This window comes from Anguilla anguilla, chromosome 17 (genome assembly GCF_013347855.1).
Source record: "Anguilla anguilla isolate fAngAng1 chromosome 17, fAngAng1.pri, whole genome shotgun sequence".
Classification (NCBI taxonomy): Eukaryota; Metazoa; Chordata; class Actinopteri; order Anguilliformes; family Anguillidae; genus Anguilla; species Anguilla anguilla.
This window is the reverse complement of record NC_049217.1, coordinates 19,798,938-19,818,068: the sequence shown is the minus strand read 5'-3', so window position 1 is coordinate 19,818,068 and position 19,131 is coordinate 19,798,938. Positions and strand designations below refer to the sequence as shown.

Genomic DNA, 19,131 nt, shown 5'->3' with positions numbered 1-19,131 from the left:
GCTCCCACAATTAAGCGATTGCTACTTAGCCATCATATTACATGTTTCGAGAATTTTAACTTAAGTTATTTTTTTAAAATTTTCCATGAGTTTGGACGATGCCGTCGGACAATATTTTTGCAGGATGTTTTGTTGGTGTTATTTCTGTTCCAAGGCATGCTCTACATTCCATAGGTTACGCCTTTTAAGGTTGTGTGTAGCCTACTCATTTCATGACTGTAGATAACGATCTGTGTTTTAGACTTATTTTAGACTTATATGGTTACGCTGAGTCAAGTCTGATAAATTATTAGGTTTGGGTTGTGTAAAGCAGAGTTACGCGTCTTTCACAACCATTCAATAAGTGAGTAATTATTTCGTGAACATCCTCTCCCACTACCCTGCATGGAAAAGAAGCCTGATGTGTAGGTTCACTTGGCTGTTGAGGGCTGTAGCGGAAAATTACTTGCGCTGCGGTCATTTGCAATATTCGAACCACCTCAAGTGAGTTTGGGCATAGCTTGGAACTGTCTTAGAATCGGCAGAATGTTGTGGAAATTATTACAGTGACCACACAAATTGACAGTCTATGAAATCTAAGGTACAGTAGGCCTATGTGTCTCTTTTGATGGATACCCACTACAGTAAGAACTTTCTGACATTACTTTCTTATAACCCCAGTTATAAGAAACTGGGAGCCCCAGTAGCGTTTATGAAAATAAAAAAGCTAAAAACTGAAGTTAAATGTTATTGATTAGTGATTCTGTGTCTCCGCCTAGTGTATAAGATTTGTCCCTGCACACAGCTGCTGATATTTTGTACAAAAAAAGCTAGACGAGCAATTACATTACTTAGATACACGTGCTGTTTTAATATTATCATGTCGAATATCAGTATACAGCTGGGGACTGACCGATTAAAAACTGTCTATTTCTGTGCAAGGGTATTGGGCAACCACAGTTTTATGGGGCTCAGCCTGAGCTCGTAACAGGTTAGGCCAAGATAAGAGATAAGAGATAGGAGCTGGAGCCGCGCACCAGACGTGCTCCAGAGCCGCCCGGAGGAGTGGGTGGAGGGATTAGGCGGAACTTGGGCAAAGGGGAGGGGACGTACTGAAAGGTGGAGAGCGAAACAGGTAACGCGATTCTTCCATAGTCGCTCATCGCGTCATTGGAATTCTCCAAAAGAAGCTTTCTTGACCGTTAATATTATTGAACATTAACGCAACTCAGCAGATGTTAGTGGTAGTTCATTAAACCGGTACTACCCGACTTTAATCTGGTTTGCTACGGACGGCGTTTGCTGCATTGTTGGTGACTCAGAGACGGAACATTTAGCAACTCGGCTGAAACTCCAGTTCAAGCGGACGTAAAGAGTGACCATGAGCGGTAAAGTCAACTGTCCTTCTGCACTTTCTAACCTCAGTTCTTTCAATTTTCATTCAGTTTAACGATGATTTTTTGCGTAAATATATTTAACTGCACATTACTCTTTGAACGCGTGTCTCCACGCTAGCACTGGGTAATGTCAGAGAGTGTTACAGTGTTGTGACTGTTTTAGTCAATTCACTGTGCACTGAGCGATGTCACGTTCTGGGCCATCACCCAATTTAGCAGGGTTCATGCCAATATCTTTATGAGCTTGTTTCTGTTGTATTTTGTTTATTTTTTAAATTGCAGCCATACTCAGTGATGTACACGGAGATGTTACGTGAGGTTATTTATGTATACAATTTGCATCGTATTGCATTTACATTTCATCCACTGTAATAACCAGACTCAGATGGGCCTTAGATTAATTTCAGTTAATCGGTACCATTACGCTCTCAGAAATAAAGGTACATCGGAGGTACATTTTTGTTCTTAAGGAACAAATTTCCCAAATATACCCTGAAAGGTACAGTAACGTCCTTTAGGTAATAATAAGTACCTTTTACAAGAAAAAGGGTACTTATGAATTATTAAACCCATGGCTTGGGTTACAATTCTATGTACCTCCAGGGTACTACCTCAGTGACAAGTGTTGTTCCTTTTTAGGCACCTTTTCATGCCTTTTTTTCTGAGTGTACTGTCTGCTGAAGAGACGGATGAAAGCTTAGTATTCAGTATTTGTTTGGAAAGGAGTTTGTTTGAAAAAGAAGAGTAGACTAATAAAAAGAGAAGTGAAATGTCAGAAAAACCGCTAAGTGAAAATCACCAAACCCCAATCTTTCCCGTCCTGTTTCATTTGCACTATTGCACTTTATACAAAATAAACAAAAGATCCCCCTCATCGTGGATAAGTAATATAATCATAATTTTGGCCTCATATCAAATTTATTCAAGACTGTTGTTTGTCGTATTGAAAGAAATGCTGAGGCTTTAATGTAGACACTGCTCTTTCCTGTATCGATGGTGAGAGGGGGGATCGGGATGTTGGGCAGAGATTCCTCACTCAGATCTGTTCTAGCTTGTCCCAGATAGCCTGTTTCTTCCAGTGAAATGTTTTGTGTTTTGCTTTGTGTATCTCTACTGTGCCAGGAAAAGGCTACCTACTTCTGTCATGCGACCCCCCCCCCCCCCACAAAAACAAAAAACAGATGATGAATCCTAAATGATTAATCAATTTAGTTTCTTCCTGGGTATGTGTCAGCCACAGAGCAGATTAGTCATTAGACTAGAGAGAGTAATAGGTACTATTAATGTGGTATGAGTCAAAAGGAATTCTTTTCAGATAGTCAGATATAACCATGGAGATGTGCGTTTCAAATAAACAAATTTTGGTCCTGAAATCCCCCCTCCGACACCTCCCCGTGTGTACCAACATATTCCATAAATGACTACAACAACAAATCCTGGAGCGCGCACGCATTGGATTGGGCGTGTCACAAATCGTCCCACGCGTCTGAGGGTTTCAGTGTGAGTGAGACGAAAGCCGCCTCCCGTCTGCGGGTCTCAGAGGATCGTGTTCAGGTGGTGGAACGGTGTTTCGCGGCCATTAGCCCCTGCTGGAGGGCAGCTGCATTCCTGCGTGTCTCCTGTACGTGAGAGCCCGTGCCTCGGGAGCACACCTTTCCCAGGTGAGGCTAAAGGAGAGAGGGAACAAGGCACAATGTGCTGAGACTTGTTTGTTGTCACAGCTGTTTCTGCCTCCTTACGCTCAGGTTCCCTCCGTCTTCGCAGTGCGAAAAATGCTCTGACGCCTCAGTGCCTCTTCATTTTCAATTCCCCTCGTAGTCCTTTTTATGTCTGCCGTGTGATTTCCTTGTGTTCTGCGCACGGTTTAAATGGTCTTACTTAAAATGTTTTCTCCACTTTCACAAAAGGAGGAGGAGTCTGGCCAAAGCCCACAACGTGTAGTGTAAAACAAAACAAAAAAACAGAACCTAGTGGGACATTGTATGGTAGGAAGCTCAATGCCTTTCCGCCCTCTTTATTATTCACTCCACTGGATTGTGCCTCTTTTGCATCAGCTGTGCATGCACTCCAACAGTATGCACCACAGAAGAAGAAGCTAGCACCAACTGGAGGACAAGGGTATATGACATTGGTTCTGTCCCATCATTGAAGGCACTGTTCTAGTACTTTATTGACAGGACATACATTTGTACAATATTTCCAAAGTGCACACCAATATATTTGAACATGAGTACAGATTCATCAAAATACTAAACATATCTGGGACAACAGTGGAATAAATGACATAATAATAATAATAATAATAATGTACTAATTTGTTGGTCTCTCTTTCTTTCTCTCTGTCTCTATCTATTTTATGGTTCTCCCCCAGAATGGATATCCGCAGACGAGCCGGGACAGGGCAGGGGGCAGTCTGCGCCCCCCTGGGACCCGGAGAAGGACGAGGAGCTGTGGGACAGGGTGGAGGGGGTGAGGCACAAACTCACCCGAATCCTGAACCCGGCCAAGCTGACCCCGTACCTGCGCCAGTGCAAGGTCATTGATGAGCAGGACGAAGACGAAATCCTCAACTCCACACAGTATCCCCTGCGCATCAGCAAAGCTGGTGAGAACGAGAGAGAGAGAGAGAGAGAGGGAGGGTGAGAGAGAGAGAGAGAGAGAGGGAGGGGGAGAGAGAAAGAGAGTGGAGAGGGGGAGAGAGACAGGGAGAGGGGGATGTGGGAGAGGGCGATAGAGGGAGAGGGAGGGAAGAAGGGGGATGTGGGAGAGTGCGATAGAGGGAGAGGGAGGGTGAGAGAGAGGTGGAAGAGGAGAGAGCAAGAGTTTGGGAGAGAGCATATGGCCATTTTTGCTGTTTGGCGTTTTAAAACTATAACTTTGAGTTCACACATCACAATGATACTCTGATCTTGGTTCTAAACATTTTGATAATGCTTATATATTGCATTTGAATTAAAATTATTGTGTTAATATCTGCATTCTATTTGTATTTATCTCTATCCCTCCATCTCTCCCCTCTCTCGCACTCTTTCTCTCTCTTCCTCTCTCTCAGGGCGTCTGATTGACATCTTGCGTGGGCGGGGTCAGCGGGGTCTGCAAGCCTTCATGGAATCTCTGGAGTTCTACCATCCTGAGCAGTACACCCAGCTAACAGGCCGGAAACCTACCCAGCGCTGCTCCATAATCCTGGGTGTGTGTGTGTGTGTGTGTGTGTGTGTGTGTGTGTGTGTGTGTGTGTGTGCGGTGAACTGTGTGTGTGTGTGTGCGTGTGTGTGTGCGTGAGTGAGTGAGTGTGTATACGAGTGAATGAGTGAGTGTCTGTGCGTGCGTGCGTTTGTGTGTGTGAGTGAGTGAGTGAGTGTGTGTGTGTGTGTGAGTGAGTGTGTGAGCGTGAATGTGTTTGTGTGTGTGTGTGTGTGCGTGAGTGAGTGAGTAAACGAGTGTGTGTGCATGCGTGCGTGCGTGCGTGCATTTGTGTGTGAGTGAGTGAGTGAGTGTGTGCCAGCACTGATCTGATGGTGTGCAGTGTTCAGATTGCCGGTGGCTGGCCTGCTGACGGTGAGCTGTGATTTTAACCACGCCCCCCCCGGGCCCTGTCTCCCTCCCCAGACGAGGAGGGTCCGGAGGGCCTGACCCAGTTCCTCCTGGTGGAGGTGCGGAAGCTGCGGGAGCAGCTGCGCGGGAGCCGCCTGTGCGAGCGCCGCCTGTCGCAGCGCTGCCGCATGGCCGAGGACGAGCGCAGCCGCGCCGAGCGCAAGACGCAGGAGCTGCGGCACGACCGGCTGCAGCTGGAGAGGTGGGACGTGCCCGGGCACGCACACGCGCTCGCACACTCACACACACTCACACACATCCACACTCACTCACTCACACACACGCTCGCACACTCACACACACTCACACACATCCACACTCACTCACTCACTCACTCATTCACTCACTCACTCACTCACACACACGCTCGCACACTCACACACACTCACACACATCCACACGCACTCACTCACTCACTCACACACATCCACACGCACTCACTCACTCACTCACACACATCCACACTCACTCACTCACTCACACTCACACACACACGCACACACAGCCTTCACTGCAGTTTAACACCCCGTCCCGTCCCACAGCCGCGGGGGATAGCAGGAATCGAGTCTGTAGCGGGGTGCTTTGCGCGCGGGCGCCGCGGCTAACGGGCGGCTAACGCTGTGTGTCTGACCCCGCAGGCTGCGGCAGGACTGGGAGGCCGGCAGCAGGGAGCTGGCCCGGCTGAAGGAGACACACCTGGAGCAGGCGGTGAAGTACTCCCGCGCCCTGGAGGAGCAGGGCAGAGCCTCCGCGCGTGAGAGGGAGCTGCTGGCACAGGTACACCGCCCGGGGGGAGCGGGGGGGAGCTAGTGAAACAGGCTGGCATCGAGGCAGCGATGGGGTGGTGCTTCTGAAACTTAGGCAATAATTAAGGAGTCTTCCTTGTGAGGAATGGGGGGAATAAATTTGAAATCGGAGACAGTTCCCACGTCGAATCTTTAATCTAATTGGGTATCCCCTACAGACTAGAGCTTCGTTCCAACTGCTTATTTTTTACCTCCTTGCTCTCTTTCCTTGCCTTCTTTTCTTGTATGGATGGCCAAACGGATCAAAAAATATGTGAAATTGATATCTGGAATCACGTGTTTTGAACGTAGGTGCATTCCAGTTGCTTATTTTATTCGTCCTTTGTCTTTGAGGTCCTTGACCGGCCCAGAAATTGATCGAGTTGCACCATCTTTGAGAACATTCCAACCTGTTAAATGCTCCTTCAAGGAGCTTGGAGGCTCCCGAAGATTTTTTGAGCAAGGAAACACATTACATTACATCATTTGGCAGACATTTGGCAGACTGGAAACACCAGTGCATCCTTTGTGGAAATGTGTTTTTTGAACGTGTGACATGTCATGATCAACCTGTTCATCCACCTCTCCCCATCTACCACATCTGTAATTGTAACCTGGCGCTTGAAAGAGCAAGGATATTTCAATTGTCTTATAGAGGTCGCCTTGATTCCTCTGTCCCCACGTCCTTTCCGTGCGTCCCCCAATGGGTGGAGCTAGGAGCAAGGAAAGGAAGCAAGGAGATAAAATAAGCACTGTTGGCAAACGTGTGATACCAGACGTCAATTTCACATATTTGTTACCCCTTTGGCCTTCCATATTAGGAAAGGAGACAAGGAAAGAAGAAAAAAGAATCGGTTGGAATGCACACTAGGTTTAGTTCAGCGTTGGGGGCGGAGCTACTGAAACAGACTGTGTTTAGGGCAGCGCTGGGGGTGGAATCTGGCCGGAGGGGGATTCCTGTGACTCATACACTGGGTTTAGGGTGCGGGTGGGGGTGGACTGTATCAGTGATTCTCCGGCTGCTGGATTCTAGGTCTTGAGACCGTTCTTCGCTGGCTCACGCCTGTGGGAAGTACTAAACCCTGTGCGGAAAAAAGAACATTCCAGCTGCCAACGATTCTCCCACTTCCCTGTGCTGGCTACTCCAGCTGCTCTATAGAGCTGAACCTCGGTGGGACCACCAACCCGCACGTATGCTGCACGCTTGTAAACAAGTGATCGAAATTGCTAGCTTGTCTGCTTTTGTGCGGTCTTATAGTGGAGGGAGAAATCCTGGTACCTGCCTTTCTTATTCCTGTTTTGGAGAAAGAGTGTAACCAAGAATGGAGCGGATGAGGCTGGATAGGAATGGAACATCAAATTGCTATTTTATGGCCTGTACATTGCATTACATTGCAGGCATTTAGCAGACACTCTTATCCAGGGCGACTTACACAGCTTTTACATAGCATTTACATTGCATTCATTTATACAGCAGGATATATCCTGAAGCGATGCAGGTTAAGTACCTTCCTCAAGGGTACAACAGCAGTGTCCTACCTGGGAACCTAACCTGTGACTTTTAAGTTTCAAGACCAGTTCCTTACCCATTAAAACATGCCTACTTCCCCTTAGCTTACTTGGTTTGTGGCAAACCTTCTGTGTGCCTGGAATTTGTTAACGTTCAGTGTCTTTGCTGTGGCAATGCCTTTGCCCGTCCACACCTACCTACTTCTGAGGTAGACCAGCGGAAATGACTGTTTGTGAATGGTGAAGTTTTATTTGCTTGTGAAGTTTTCTTTACACTGGGCTTGGTTTGAGAGTGGAGCAGCTACTGTATGAAACTGTATGAACTCATAATAATAATTATAATAAGAAGAAGAAGAATTTTAAAAAACTTTATTCATATAGCGATTCTCATAAAGGCATTCAAAGTGCTGTCCACTAAATGCAATACAATAAAAGTAAAGAAAGGTAAAACAAGGTAAAGTCTAGTGTGAAATGGAACCAAAACTGGTGAGAACAGGTCATACAAATGTAATATAATGCTGAACATATTGTAGCTGTGGACACATAACTGTGAGCGGAGGTGGAGGATTGACCACCATGTGCCGGGCCGTCCCACAGGTAGACCAGCTCAGGAACAGGCTGAATGAGGCCGAGACACAGACAGGGGCCTACCCCGCCTCAGAACCTCCTGTCAGGACGGTCAGCCAGGAGCTGCACCCAGCACACATTACCCCCACTGTCCAGCTGGAGGAGCCGCTGTGCACTGACACCCACCTCAGGGTCCCCAACGACACACAGGTACAGTAAGCTCTCATTCTGACATCACGTGTTTCTCTCCCTCCAGCTTTATGCCTTGAATCCCCTGTCTGACTGAAGCAAGTGCTGCCCTTTAAAATCTCTATAATTTCAGTGTGAATGTGGCCGTCATTTCAGCGTGAATGCAGCTGTCATTTCAGTGGGAATATGACTGCTATTTCAGTGTGAATGTGGCTCTCAGTTCAGTGAGAATGTGGCTTTTATTTAATTTCGGTGCAGTATGGATGTGGGACAGGTCTGTGATGCTGTGCAGTGCGGATGTGGGACAGGCCTGTGATGCTGTGCAGTGCGGATGTGGGACAGGCCTGTGATGCTGTGCGGTGTGGATGTGGGACAGGCCTGTGATGCTGTGCAGTGCGGATGTGGGACAGGCCTGTGATGCTGTGCGGTGTGGACGTGGGACAGGCCTGTGATGCTGTGCGGTGTGGACGTGGGACAGGCCTGTGATGCTGTGCGGTGTGGATGTGGGACAGGCCTGTGATGCTCTGCGGTGTGGACGTGGGACAGGTCTGTGATGCTGTGCAGTGCGGATGTGGGACAGGCCTGTGATGCTGTGCAGTGCAGATGTGGGACAGGCCGATGATGCTGTGGTGGGGTGGGCCCCTGATGTTGCCCAGTGCTGGTGTGGGACGGCCCTGTGATGCTGTGCCACTCCTGTTCCTCCAGGCTCTTCTGGACATCCTCCAGCAGGACCGAAAGGAGGCGGCAGAGCAGAGGCACGAGCTGTGCAGCACCATCGCCGGACTGCAGGGGGAGCTGGAGAGCACAGAGGCACACAGGGATAAGGTGGAATGGCATAGGCAAATTCAGTCCCCAAAAACTGACCTTCCCGGTTTTGGCCTCTCTAATGCATTTGTTATTGTTAGGGGGGTTACGGTTTAGGCCAGATAAATGTTGGGGGCAGAAAGTGGGATGCTGGAAGGGGATGAGAGGGGAGAGAGTGTTTTTTTCATAAATGTGTTGCTTCTGAAGCCCCGAGAACTCAGTTTTGTGCTTGCTTCTGAAGCTGTCCTTATTCTGTGCTTGCTTCTGAAGCTGTCCTTGTTTTGTGCTTGCTTCTGAAGCTGTCCTTGTTTTGTGCTTGCTTTTCAAGCTGCCCTTGTGCTCCTGTAGGTGCAGGGACACTGTGAGCAGCTGCAGCAGAGGGTTCGAACCCTGCAGCTGGACCTGGAGACAGAGCAGAAGAGAAGTATCTCCTATTTTAACCAGATCATGGAGCTGGAGAAGGAGCGGGATCAGGTCAGTGCAGGACAGGGGGGAGAGCTCTGCACTGCTCAGAGCTGCATGCTTGGTTATGGTGTTTTATGGTTTTATGACATCATAGGACTTGTCATGGGTGTAACCAGTATCCTTTGAGAATTAGTATTTTGGTTTTGGTTGGTTGCAGAATGGTTCTTGGTTAGCACAGCACACTAGCGATTTAGCAATGTTGCATTTACACTCGCTGGTCTGGAACAATTTATATATAAATGACAACAAACTCAATAACACTCTGATACTTGTCGTAGTAAACAACAGTAAAAATAATGGTGTTGACAATCTCCCTCTCCCCGTCTCTTGCTTTTGCACCCCCCCCCCCCCCCCAGGCCCTGCGCAGTCGAGACAGCCTGCAGCTGGAGTACACTGACTGCCTCCTGGACAAGGACCAGCTCCGCAAGAGGCTAACAGAGCTGCAGGCCAGCATGGAGCAGCTGCGGAGAGATCTGGAGACAGAAAAGGAGACCAGCAGAGACCAGAGCGCCCCCTGTCTGCACTGTGTGAGTATGCGTTTTCAGACATTATTTAATCTGTTGATACAATTCGTTACAACGTCGAACAAGCACACATCCCGCCAGGATAGAATTCCTCTGTCATACGATTCTGTGGTTTGTGAAGCCACCAGCTTTTTTTAAAAATCATCATGTGCTGTCCGAAAGAGTCCGTGAAAGTGTGTGAAAGCATCTGATAGTGCAGAGCAAAATGTCCAGTGTTAATTCAACTCTTAGCTGTTCATATCTTAACAACTATCTGTTCAGAGTTCAATTAACACTGTAACATTACTGTGTGTGTGAAAGCATGTGAAAGTGTGTGAAAGTGTCTGAAAGAGTATGTGAAATGGCTTCTGTTCTGGGCTGATCCATCCCACTCCTCCTCTCCCAGTCTCACCTGTCTCTGATCTGTGAGGATCAGTGCTATGGACCTTGCTGCTCGCTGGGACTGGCCCTATCAGACATCGGGTGCACTAGCCCTCGGTCGGACAGCTCGCAGCTGCTCCTGCGCAAGGTTACCGCACCCCTTCATCATCATCATCATCCTCACAGCTGCGGCTATACTCACACTGCAATGGGTGCTCTCACATATACACTTTCGCTTGCTGTGCATTGTTGTGCAACCTTTTGAGCAGGTGTTTGTGCTGTCTGTGACCGGCGGAGTGTTTCATTCCTGTTTTATTTCTGTTGCACAGACTCCCTCTAGTGGCCAAAGAAGTGAACGGTCTGGGGGTGAGTACTAATGCTGGGCTCTTCAGTGTTTGGGTCTTTGGAACTTTCTTGGTTTCTTGGAAGGAAATTTTGCTCATGAATGCCATTTTTCTTTCTAACATAACTGAAATGAACGTGGCTTATAAATGTAGTAGTCTTTGGGCTAGTAGGATTTTTACACAGTATTTATGTAACTTAATGAATAAAATGCATATGATAACCATGGGTTTGGATTATAGTAGACTCAAATACAACGGTGTGACATTGTTATATGTCATCAATTTATTCACGCTAAGCAATAGATTTTAGCCACATTATATTCCCTATTGTAAATGCTTGTGGTTTTTTAAAATAAAGACTCTGGGATTCAAGTGAAAATGGTGCTGTCAGGCCTGGAGAGGAAGGATGGAGGGAAAAAAGGAGAATGTATGAAGAGAGAGAAGGAAAACAGGAGAGAAACAGATTGGTGGAAGGGGAGAGAGGTGTGGACAGGTATATAGATACCTAGATATATTGATAACTGAGTGCAAACTCATTGCATCTGTTTTTGCTGCCCTCAAGGGTCCTGTTACAATTCAGAAGAAAATCTACTGACACCGGTGAGTGTTGTTATTTTGCTCACCAACACCGATTGAGTGTTAATATTGCAACACTGATGAAGTGCTGACATGGTTGCTGTGTCAAAATGTGATTACCAATTTGACCTTTTCTGTTTGTGTCTTTGTACTGTAAGATGGAGGACAGTGAGAAGGAGATCAACAGACTCTCCATATTTCCTTTCCCTCCCTGTGTGAACTCCATAAATCGCAGATGCAATACGGAGTGAGTATCAGTGTGCACATTCCTTTAAAGGCTAATTATTAATGTGCACGTACCATTAAATAATAATTATTAATGTGCACATTCCTTAAAGGGCTAATTATTAATGTGCGCATTCCTCAGTGTTATTGCAGATGAGGAGTGAGAACCCCCACTAACATGCACTAATGTACCTGCAGGTTTGACATGGACTCCTGGGGCAGTGATGACAATCTGTCAGGTGTGCCACCCTTACCTGACGCTCTACCTGTGTCTGTTTGTCTTTCATGCAGCTGGCCTGGCTGTCGGTCAATAGCATTAACTGTAGCGGTACACTGTATGAAACATATTCGGTTGGGTAGATATTTGCTCGGGCACTCGTATAACCTGACTAAATGTTCATAAGTCTTGCATATTGCATCTGAATTTGTGTTGTTTTGTGCATCCTACAGGAGAGCAGAGCGAATCCTCGCTGTCAGATTCCTGGAGCTCTCTGAATTCCCACCTCTTCCCCCCTGACCTGGTCAACCTGCCCTCCACCCCCCCACAGAGACCTTCCCTCAGCACATTTGGGTAGCACCTGTTCCATTTTCCGTACCCGTCTCTGTGTGTAGGGGTGGCCTGTCTTACAGCGTTCATCTTTCTGGAACTTGTATCAAGCACTTTAAAGATGAGCTTATTCCTGCACTGTGCTAGTTATTGTCTTATTATAGTTATTGTTATTGTTATTTTTATAGTTATTGTTTTTTCAGTGAGGGATCAGTGCTTAAGGGATCAGTAATAAAGTCACTCCATATTTATAAATCCATAACCAGGCCCATCCTGCCTCTTTCTCTTGATCTTTCTTTTTCTTACTCTCTGTCTGTCTCACACGTTCTCTCACAGGGTGGCGTCCCTCCCCCCGTCTCCGGCGCCGAACCGTCCCAAAAAAGGCAGCCTGGCTGATGACATTACCATCACGGGGGGTAATCGCACCGGGATATTCGTTCGCAGCGTGAGGGCGGGGTCACCGGCAGAACAGTGTGGTCTGAGAGAGGGCAGTGAGTTACTGCAGGTGAGTGCTACTGTTTGTTATTATTGTTTATGATTTTTAATTTGTTATACTTTTCCCCCTTTAATTCCCCTTTTTCTCCCGTTTTGGGATGTCCAATCAAATCTAATGTGCTCATCACTGCACCTTCCACCATTATGTACTCTCCTACCAAGCACATGATGTCAGCCACTGCCTCTTATCACACTGCAGTTTACAAGTTGGACTCACACATTCATGAGTCAGAGAAAGGCACTTTGGTCCTGATATACTAATACACTTATACACTAATACTAATACACTTTTTTTAAGCTTTGGCAATGTAGACTGTTAAATGTCATTTTAAATTGAAATGGAAATGGAATTTCGAGAGAGAGAGAGAGAGAGAGATATGCTCTGAAGCATGTGAAAAACTCCAGTGTTGGCACATCAGGCTTACATACCTACAGCCTATGAAGCAGTGACCGTAAATTGAACGAGTGCGAAAGTAGATTGAGCTAGAGAGAGAGAGAGAGAGAGAGAGAGAGAGAGAGATGAAACGCTGTCCGCCCAGCACTGGTCATTCAGGCTTGATGCACTGGGCCCAGTGGTGAATAATAGATTGAACGGTGAGATTGGTGTGTGCCTTCTTTCTGCCCCCTCCCGGCTCTAGCTGGAGCACGTGCTCTTTGGGGGGGACAGCGTGCAGTTTGGACAGTGCACCAGCGAAGTGGCGCATTTCTCCCTGCAGTGGTGGACTGAGCCCTCCTCCCTCAAACACCAGCTCAACACCGAGGGTAAGACTGTTCCCCTGTCCTGCCCCAATTCTCCCTGTCCTGTTCCAGCCTCACTATTACACACAACATCACCCATAATAATGATGTCATTACCCCATGTTAATATTAACATAAAATATACTCTTGCTACAACCAGCACCTCTGCACAAAATAAACACAGTAGGGTAAAAGGCTGTTTTCTATTTGTACCCTGTGTTAATACCGCATGCTATTGGAGGGACAGTAATCACATTGTAATGAAGTGCTGGTTCTGATTCATCTCTCTCTCTCTCTCCCTTCCTGTGTACAGCATATTCCAGGCTGTGCGCACAGCTGTCTTCTCCCTCTTTTTCAGGCTGTGACTCCTTTTACGTCAGGGTCAACATAGACATAGACCCCCAGGGTGACCCCGCCTGCCTGGGGGTGCGCTGTGATGACATCCTTCATGTCACGGACACGGTCTACAACGGGAAATACCAGTGGTGCTGCGCCAGAGTCCACCCCCACACCGCAAAGCCCCTGCAGACCGGGGTCGTGCCCAACTACAACAGGTGCCAGGAGACGTGGGGGGCGCGAGTCAACTGGGGCGGGGCCACTGCACAGTTTATTAGATCAGGTTGCCATTCTAATAAAAAAAAACCCAGAAAAGCAGGCCCATGGGTGGGTGAGTGGTCTGTGGGGTGTAAAATATTCACAGTCTCTCCTGTAGCACTGTGAGGCCTGTAGGGTATAAAATAGTCACTGGCTCACCTGTAGTACTCTGTGACCTGTAGGGTATAACATAGTCACCTTAATCCTTCTCTCTCCCCTCATCCCTCCTCCCCCCTCTGCTTCAGGGCCCAGCAGCTGTTGTTGGTCAGGCTACGCACTATGGCTCTGGGGCAGAAAGACTCGAAGAAGAAGGTGCGTGTCCGTGTGCCTGTCCCATCCATGTCCGTGTGCCTGTCCCATCCATGTCCGTGTGTCTGTCCCATCCATGTCCGTGTGCCTGTCCCATCCATGTCCGTGTGTCTGTCCCACCCATGTCCGTGTGCCTGTCCCATCCATGTCCGTGTGTCTGTCCCGTGTGTCCACAGCCTGTTCAGGCTAATCACACCGCTGCTACATTGTCTGCCCTCTGTCCCTCAACACAGTTCTCCAAAAAGTGTCCTGAGCGCGTGCGGCTGGTGAAAGCGGTGTCCCCCTGCTGCCGTGGGATTGGCTCCTCCCTACAGGTCCTCTACACTCTCAGCCACCGTAAGGACTGCCCTTCCACACTGTCACCACGGTTACAGCCTCAGGGCAGCGTGATCCATTGGCTGCCACTTAGCAATGTGCCAGTAACCCTGGCCATTAGTCCCCTCTTACAATATGCTTCATTTTTTTACTTCAGAAACTAAGGGACAAATAAATGTGTGTGTGTGCGTGTTTGTGTGTTTGTGAATGTGTGTGACTGGGTGCATGTGTGCGTCTGTGTGTTTGTCTCTGTGTATGTGTGCATTTGTGTGTGTGTGTGTGTGTGTGTGTGTATGTCTCTATGTATGTGTGAATGTGTGTGTGTGTCTGTGCATGTGTGTGTGTGTGTGTGGTTTCAGGACATGAGGAGAATCTGATCCCGTACAGTATGGTGCAGAAGGTGTCAGTCCTGTCCAAGAGACCTGTCATTTTCTCCCCGTCACTGCTGTCCCGTGGTCTGATAGAGAGACTGCTGCAGCCTGCTGAGTCTGGACTGGCCTTCAACACCTGTCAACCAGGTACGTACGTACACACACACACACACACACACACACGTAGACGTACAAGTACACACACCCACACACACACACACATACACGCACGCACTCACACGCACACACACACACACACACACACACACACATTCTCTTTGACTCATTCATACACTCTCATACAAACACGCATATAACTGATCAGTGCGTTTACGGTTACACCGTTTAGCAGTCACAGTGTCAAGTTTCCCACTGGCTCTCTCTCTCTCACTCGCTCATGTTTTTCTTTTTTCACTTCCCAGAGCCCATCAGTGCTGCAGACAGAAAGGACAGGAGAGTGTTCCCTCTGAACCCGTCCTCATCAGGGCAGCCCCTGGGTGTCCGACTGGAGTCCATTCAGGAGGTCATAAGCCAGGTGCGGCCCACTCTCCCAGTGATCAGCCATTTTGTTCTGTGTGCTGTCTGTGAATGGTTCATACACTGCAGCGTGATTTCACTGTGTGCCTCGCAGGATAAGCACTGCCTGCTGGAGCTGGGTTTGAGCAGCGTGGAGGGGCTGCTCAGACAGGGCGTGTACCCCATAGTTATTCACATCCGACCAAAGGATAAAAAAGGCAGGAAGTTCAAGTGAGTGTCACTTCATTTCTCTGGCATTGCACTGACTCTCTGTTCCTCTATCCCTTCTACTCTGTTTCTCTCCCTCTCTTTTTTCCTCTCTTTCCCTCTCTTTCTCTTCTCTTTCACTCGCCTTCTTTTTCTCCCTCTGCCTTTCTATCCCTCTCTGTTTCTCTCCCTCCCTCTCACCCCCTTTTTCTCCATTCCTCTCTCTTTCTCTCAGGAAGAGTAGCTGCTGTCCTTACAGTAGCTACTTGGAGATCTAAATAAACAGCTACACATCTCTCCCTGTCTCCTAACCCTTGCCCTCTGGCAGGAAGCTGCTCTCTGGATGGAAGGAGGACGGTGTGATGGAGCAGGTCTGTCAGGCCGAAGAGCTGCAGCTGGAGAACCTCCCCTTGCTATACCACACTGTAGAGCCTAGCACCTGGACCTGCACTGAGGAGCTGCTGGGCGCCATACGCAAGGCCATACAGCACCAGCAGGGGACAGCACTTTGGGTGGAACAGGACAGACTGCAGTAGAATGCAGGGGTGCATATTAACTACTTCAATGTTCCGAAATGCTGTGAATGCCATAGACGTGATCGTTCGGTTCACCCTAAACTCTCCGCAAAGCTTTCCAACGCTGTTCATATGCAATTTCACTATAATTGTGGCAAAGTCCTAAAAGCAGGTGACCTACAGGCTTGCTGTGTCGGCCATCTTTGTTGTGGCTGCTGTTGATGACAGACTATTAAATCTCTGAAAACCCTGGAGAAAGTCAGCTGTCATATACAAATCTTATGTATTTTGTAGTAATATAGGACATTCAACATTATCTTTGCCATGAGATCAGTTGTGTGTGTGTGTATATTTATGAGTGTGTGTATGTACAATTATATATATATGTGTATGTGTATATATATATATGTGTGTGTGTGTGTATATATACATGCACAGATACACATACATATATATTTCATGAAACGTATCTGTTGTTCTTCATAGTGATAGTGGTAATTAGCTCATATATTATTTTCTGGATATGAGTTGCTTCTGTTCTCTGTTCTTGAGCTCGCACACATCCACTCTTTGTCATACTGGGGGTGTTTTGCAGGTGGGTGTCCCGTTCTTTCATAAAGCTTCACACAAATGCTTTGTGAACTGAATGCAGACCAGGTCCTTCGTGTTTCCCTAGAACAGTCCATGCCAGGGGCAGCCAGGCTATTGAGCTGGAGGGTCACCGTTCAGAGTCAGCAGGTATTTAATGGACAACAGCCTTTCTTTAGAAAGAGGACACATTTTCACGAGGATAGCTCCCGTGCCAACTGAAGAGACCAGGAATCATCTAGGTATTATTTGTGTGAGTTTGTCGGTTTGCATTAGGAATATTGATACAATTTAATTTGTGATTTACAGTCCCAGCATTCAAAGTAGAAAGTAAGTTCAGTTTAACCACAGTGAATGAGTATGTTGGGAAAACATGGAGTGGAGTTGAGCTAGTGGGAGAGAGTAATGGAGTGTATCATAGGCGTGGAGAGAAAGATAACAGGGAAAGAAGACAGAAACACACAGATGTCAGAAACAAAATAATCCTTTGCTTCCAGTAGATTTCCCAGTCCATTAACAGTATTTTGAATTATTTTGCTAATACCCATACACAATATGTATTGATCGGCCCAGAAACAGTTGTGTATTACTTGCAAATTGTAGACTTGCAATAGTTCACTTGTTCCTCAACTCCAAATAAACAGTGAATATTGAACAGTCTCAGGGATGGTATTGAAGAAAACTGACAGGATCATTCTGGTGCTAGTCTTGAAAAAAAGGGTAAAGTAGCTATTTTTTGGTCTACAGCTTTCAGTTGGATGACCTTGTGGAAAATGACTAATTACAAACTATGTATTTGTCACTTAGTTTTAATGCAGTATTTGTCTGTACATGATTTATCCATGGAGTACAGCCTTCTTTATTTAGTAATTTATAGTAGACTTAGAACATAATACACTATTTTATAGCAAATGTTCAGATCCAAGCAGCTCAGTGTTTATATTAGGAATGTAGTTTAGTGTGTTTGATATTTTATATTGCAAAGCTGCCACTCAGAAAAACAATATTGGGGCAAAACAGTAAACAAGCAAGGTCTTAAGAACATGTAACTGTGGTCTGCTGGGCAAACTTCAGTTTCTTCTAAAGAGAAGTAAGTTTTACAGACATATCAATGCTATGCTGTATAAAGGGATAATTAAGTAAACTTTTAAAATATCTACACAGACAACATAATACCTGTAAAAAATAAATATCTTCAAAAATGTTTTTAAAAAACTTTTTTTCTTATGAAGCATTTTAATTTAACAGGACTTTTGTGGGCGAATAAAGGACAAACTGTACAGACACTGAGTGTGAAATATGTGTTGGTGACGGTCAGAGTTGTGCTGACTAACAGCTGACCATGGTCCTTCAGATATGCTCACACAACATTTCAGTCAAATTTTTATTTTGAAGTGCAAACCTTACCACAAATCAACATCTCAGTGGTTAAATTTTGCAAGTCTACTAAGGAAAGCAAACAATACCATTATTTATCAGAAATATACAGGGCAGTTGGCTTTTGCCAAATCATCGATTTCTAGAGCTGGACATTTACTGATGGCATGCCAGTTAATCCATTGTACAAGGGCACGACTGCTATGCCCCACCCAGGACTCAAACCTGCAATTCTCTGATAAGACGTCCATTTATTTTCCCCCTGACACCACACCCCGCAACACTGCATTACAGAGGTACCAAGCAAGATAAATTCTTAAGCGATGATTGTTCGAATGTCTTTTCTCTTTGTCTCTTTTATGTCATCACCCCCAAGCATTTGCATGGTTATGAAACCTGTAAATACGGGAACTCTTGTTTTATTTATTTATTTACGTATTTATTTTTGGAGTAATGCAATTTCTGTATGCTTCCTGACTGTAAAATCTAGAACGTACACAATTCCACGTGGGAGTGGAGACGCAAACGTACGCAACTTGACCGACTGACACATATTTGTCCTGTGAAATTACGCCATACCTACTTTCCTGGATAATTCCCATGCAGCCTGTGGTTCTGGGTTGTAAAACGTTTTTGGAAACGAACGCGCGAGACCGCGTGCAGCACTGCATCGCTCATCTCGCACTATGGGATTTTAAGGCGGCCATTGACTACGAAGATTTTTGCACGCCAGTAGCGATCAGCCTCTCTGATGTCGAAAAATTAGTTCTCTTTGTAGGGACTATGTCCCACTTCTAGCCTACTAGGGCTCAATTTGCAAACTTTGAACCGCGTGGCTATGCGCAAGTGAACTACGCTTGAGGCATTTATAAAATAGGGGCGAGGGTGTTGTCCAAAAGGGGGGGGCGGGGGGGTCCACTTGATGATGTCAAATATGCAGTTCGGGTGTTGGACAACAGGAGACAGATGAATGAAAATCTGTGTGCGCGCGCGTGTTTGTAAGTGATGCATAGCCTACTATATGGTGATCCGAAAACGAAATATAAAAAATCGTATATCTGTTCTCTTATGTTTTTGTACCTTCCTAAAACGCTTGAATAAAGTTGTTTTGACACTTTTAACAGTCAATAGAGGCTGTAACAGTGGATATTTATCAAACATTGCACAAAATATACTTATTCGTGATCTCATCCTATTATGAATCTTAGCATAAAACATGCCATGCATTCAATGTACGTAAT

General features: G+C 46.4%; 1 protein-coding gene across 1 annotated transcript; it reads left to right on the top strand.

The window, feature by feature from the left end:
* Positions 1–1,086: 1,086 nt before the first annotated feature.
* On the top strand, positions 1,087–18,762 carry zmp:0000000896 (caspase recruitment domain-containing protein 10). Its single transcript, XM_035398018.1, has 24 exons — positions 1,087–1,367; positions 3,748–3,981; positions 4,429–4,566; positions 4,986–5,172; positions 5,609–5,747; positions 7,862–8,041; positions 8,726–8,845; positions 9,173–9,298; positions 9,646–9,816; positions 10,199–10,321; positions 10,503–10,539; positions 11,080–11,117; positions 11,252–11,340; positions 11,517–11,557; positions 11,769–11,889; positions 12,202–12,370; positions 12,999–13,122; positions 13,412–13,652; positions 13,938–14,004; positions 14,235–14,337; positions 14,676–14,834; positions 15,110–15,222; positions 15,319–15,434; positions 15,739–18,762. The coding sequence occupies exons 1-24, from the start codon at positions 1,361–1,363 to the stop codon at positions 15,944–15,946; spliced, it is 3,051 nt and encodes a 1,016-aa protein (XP_035253909.1). The 5' UTR covers positions 1,087–1,360; the 3' UTR covers positions 15,947–18,762.
* The last annotated feature ends 369 nt before the right edge of the window (positions 18,763–19,131 follow it).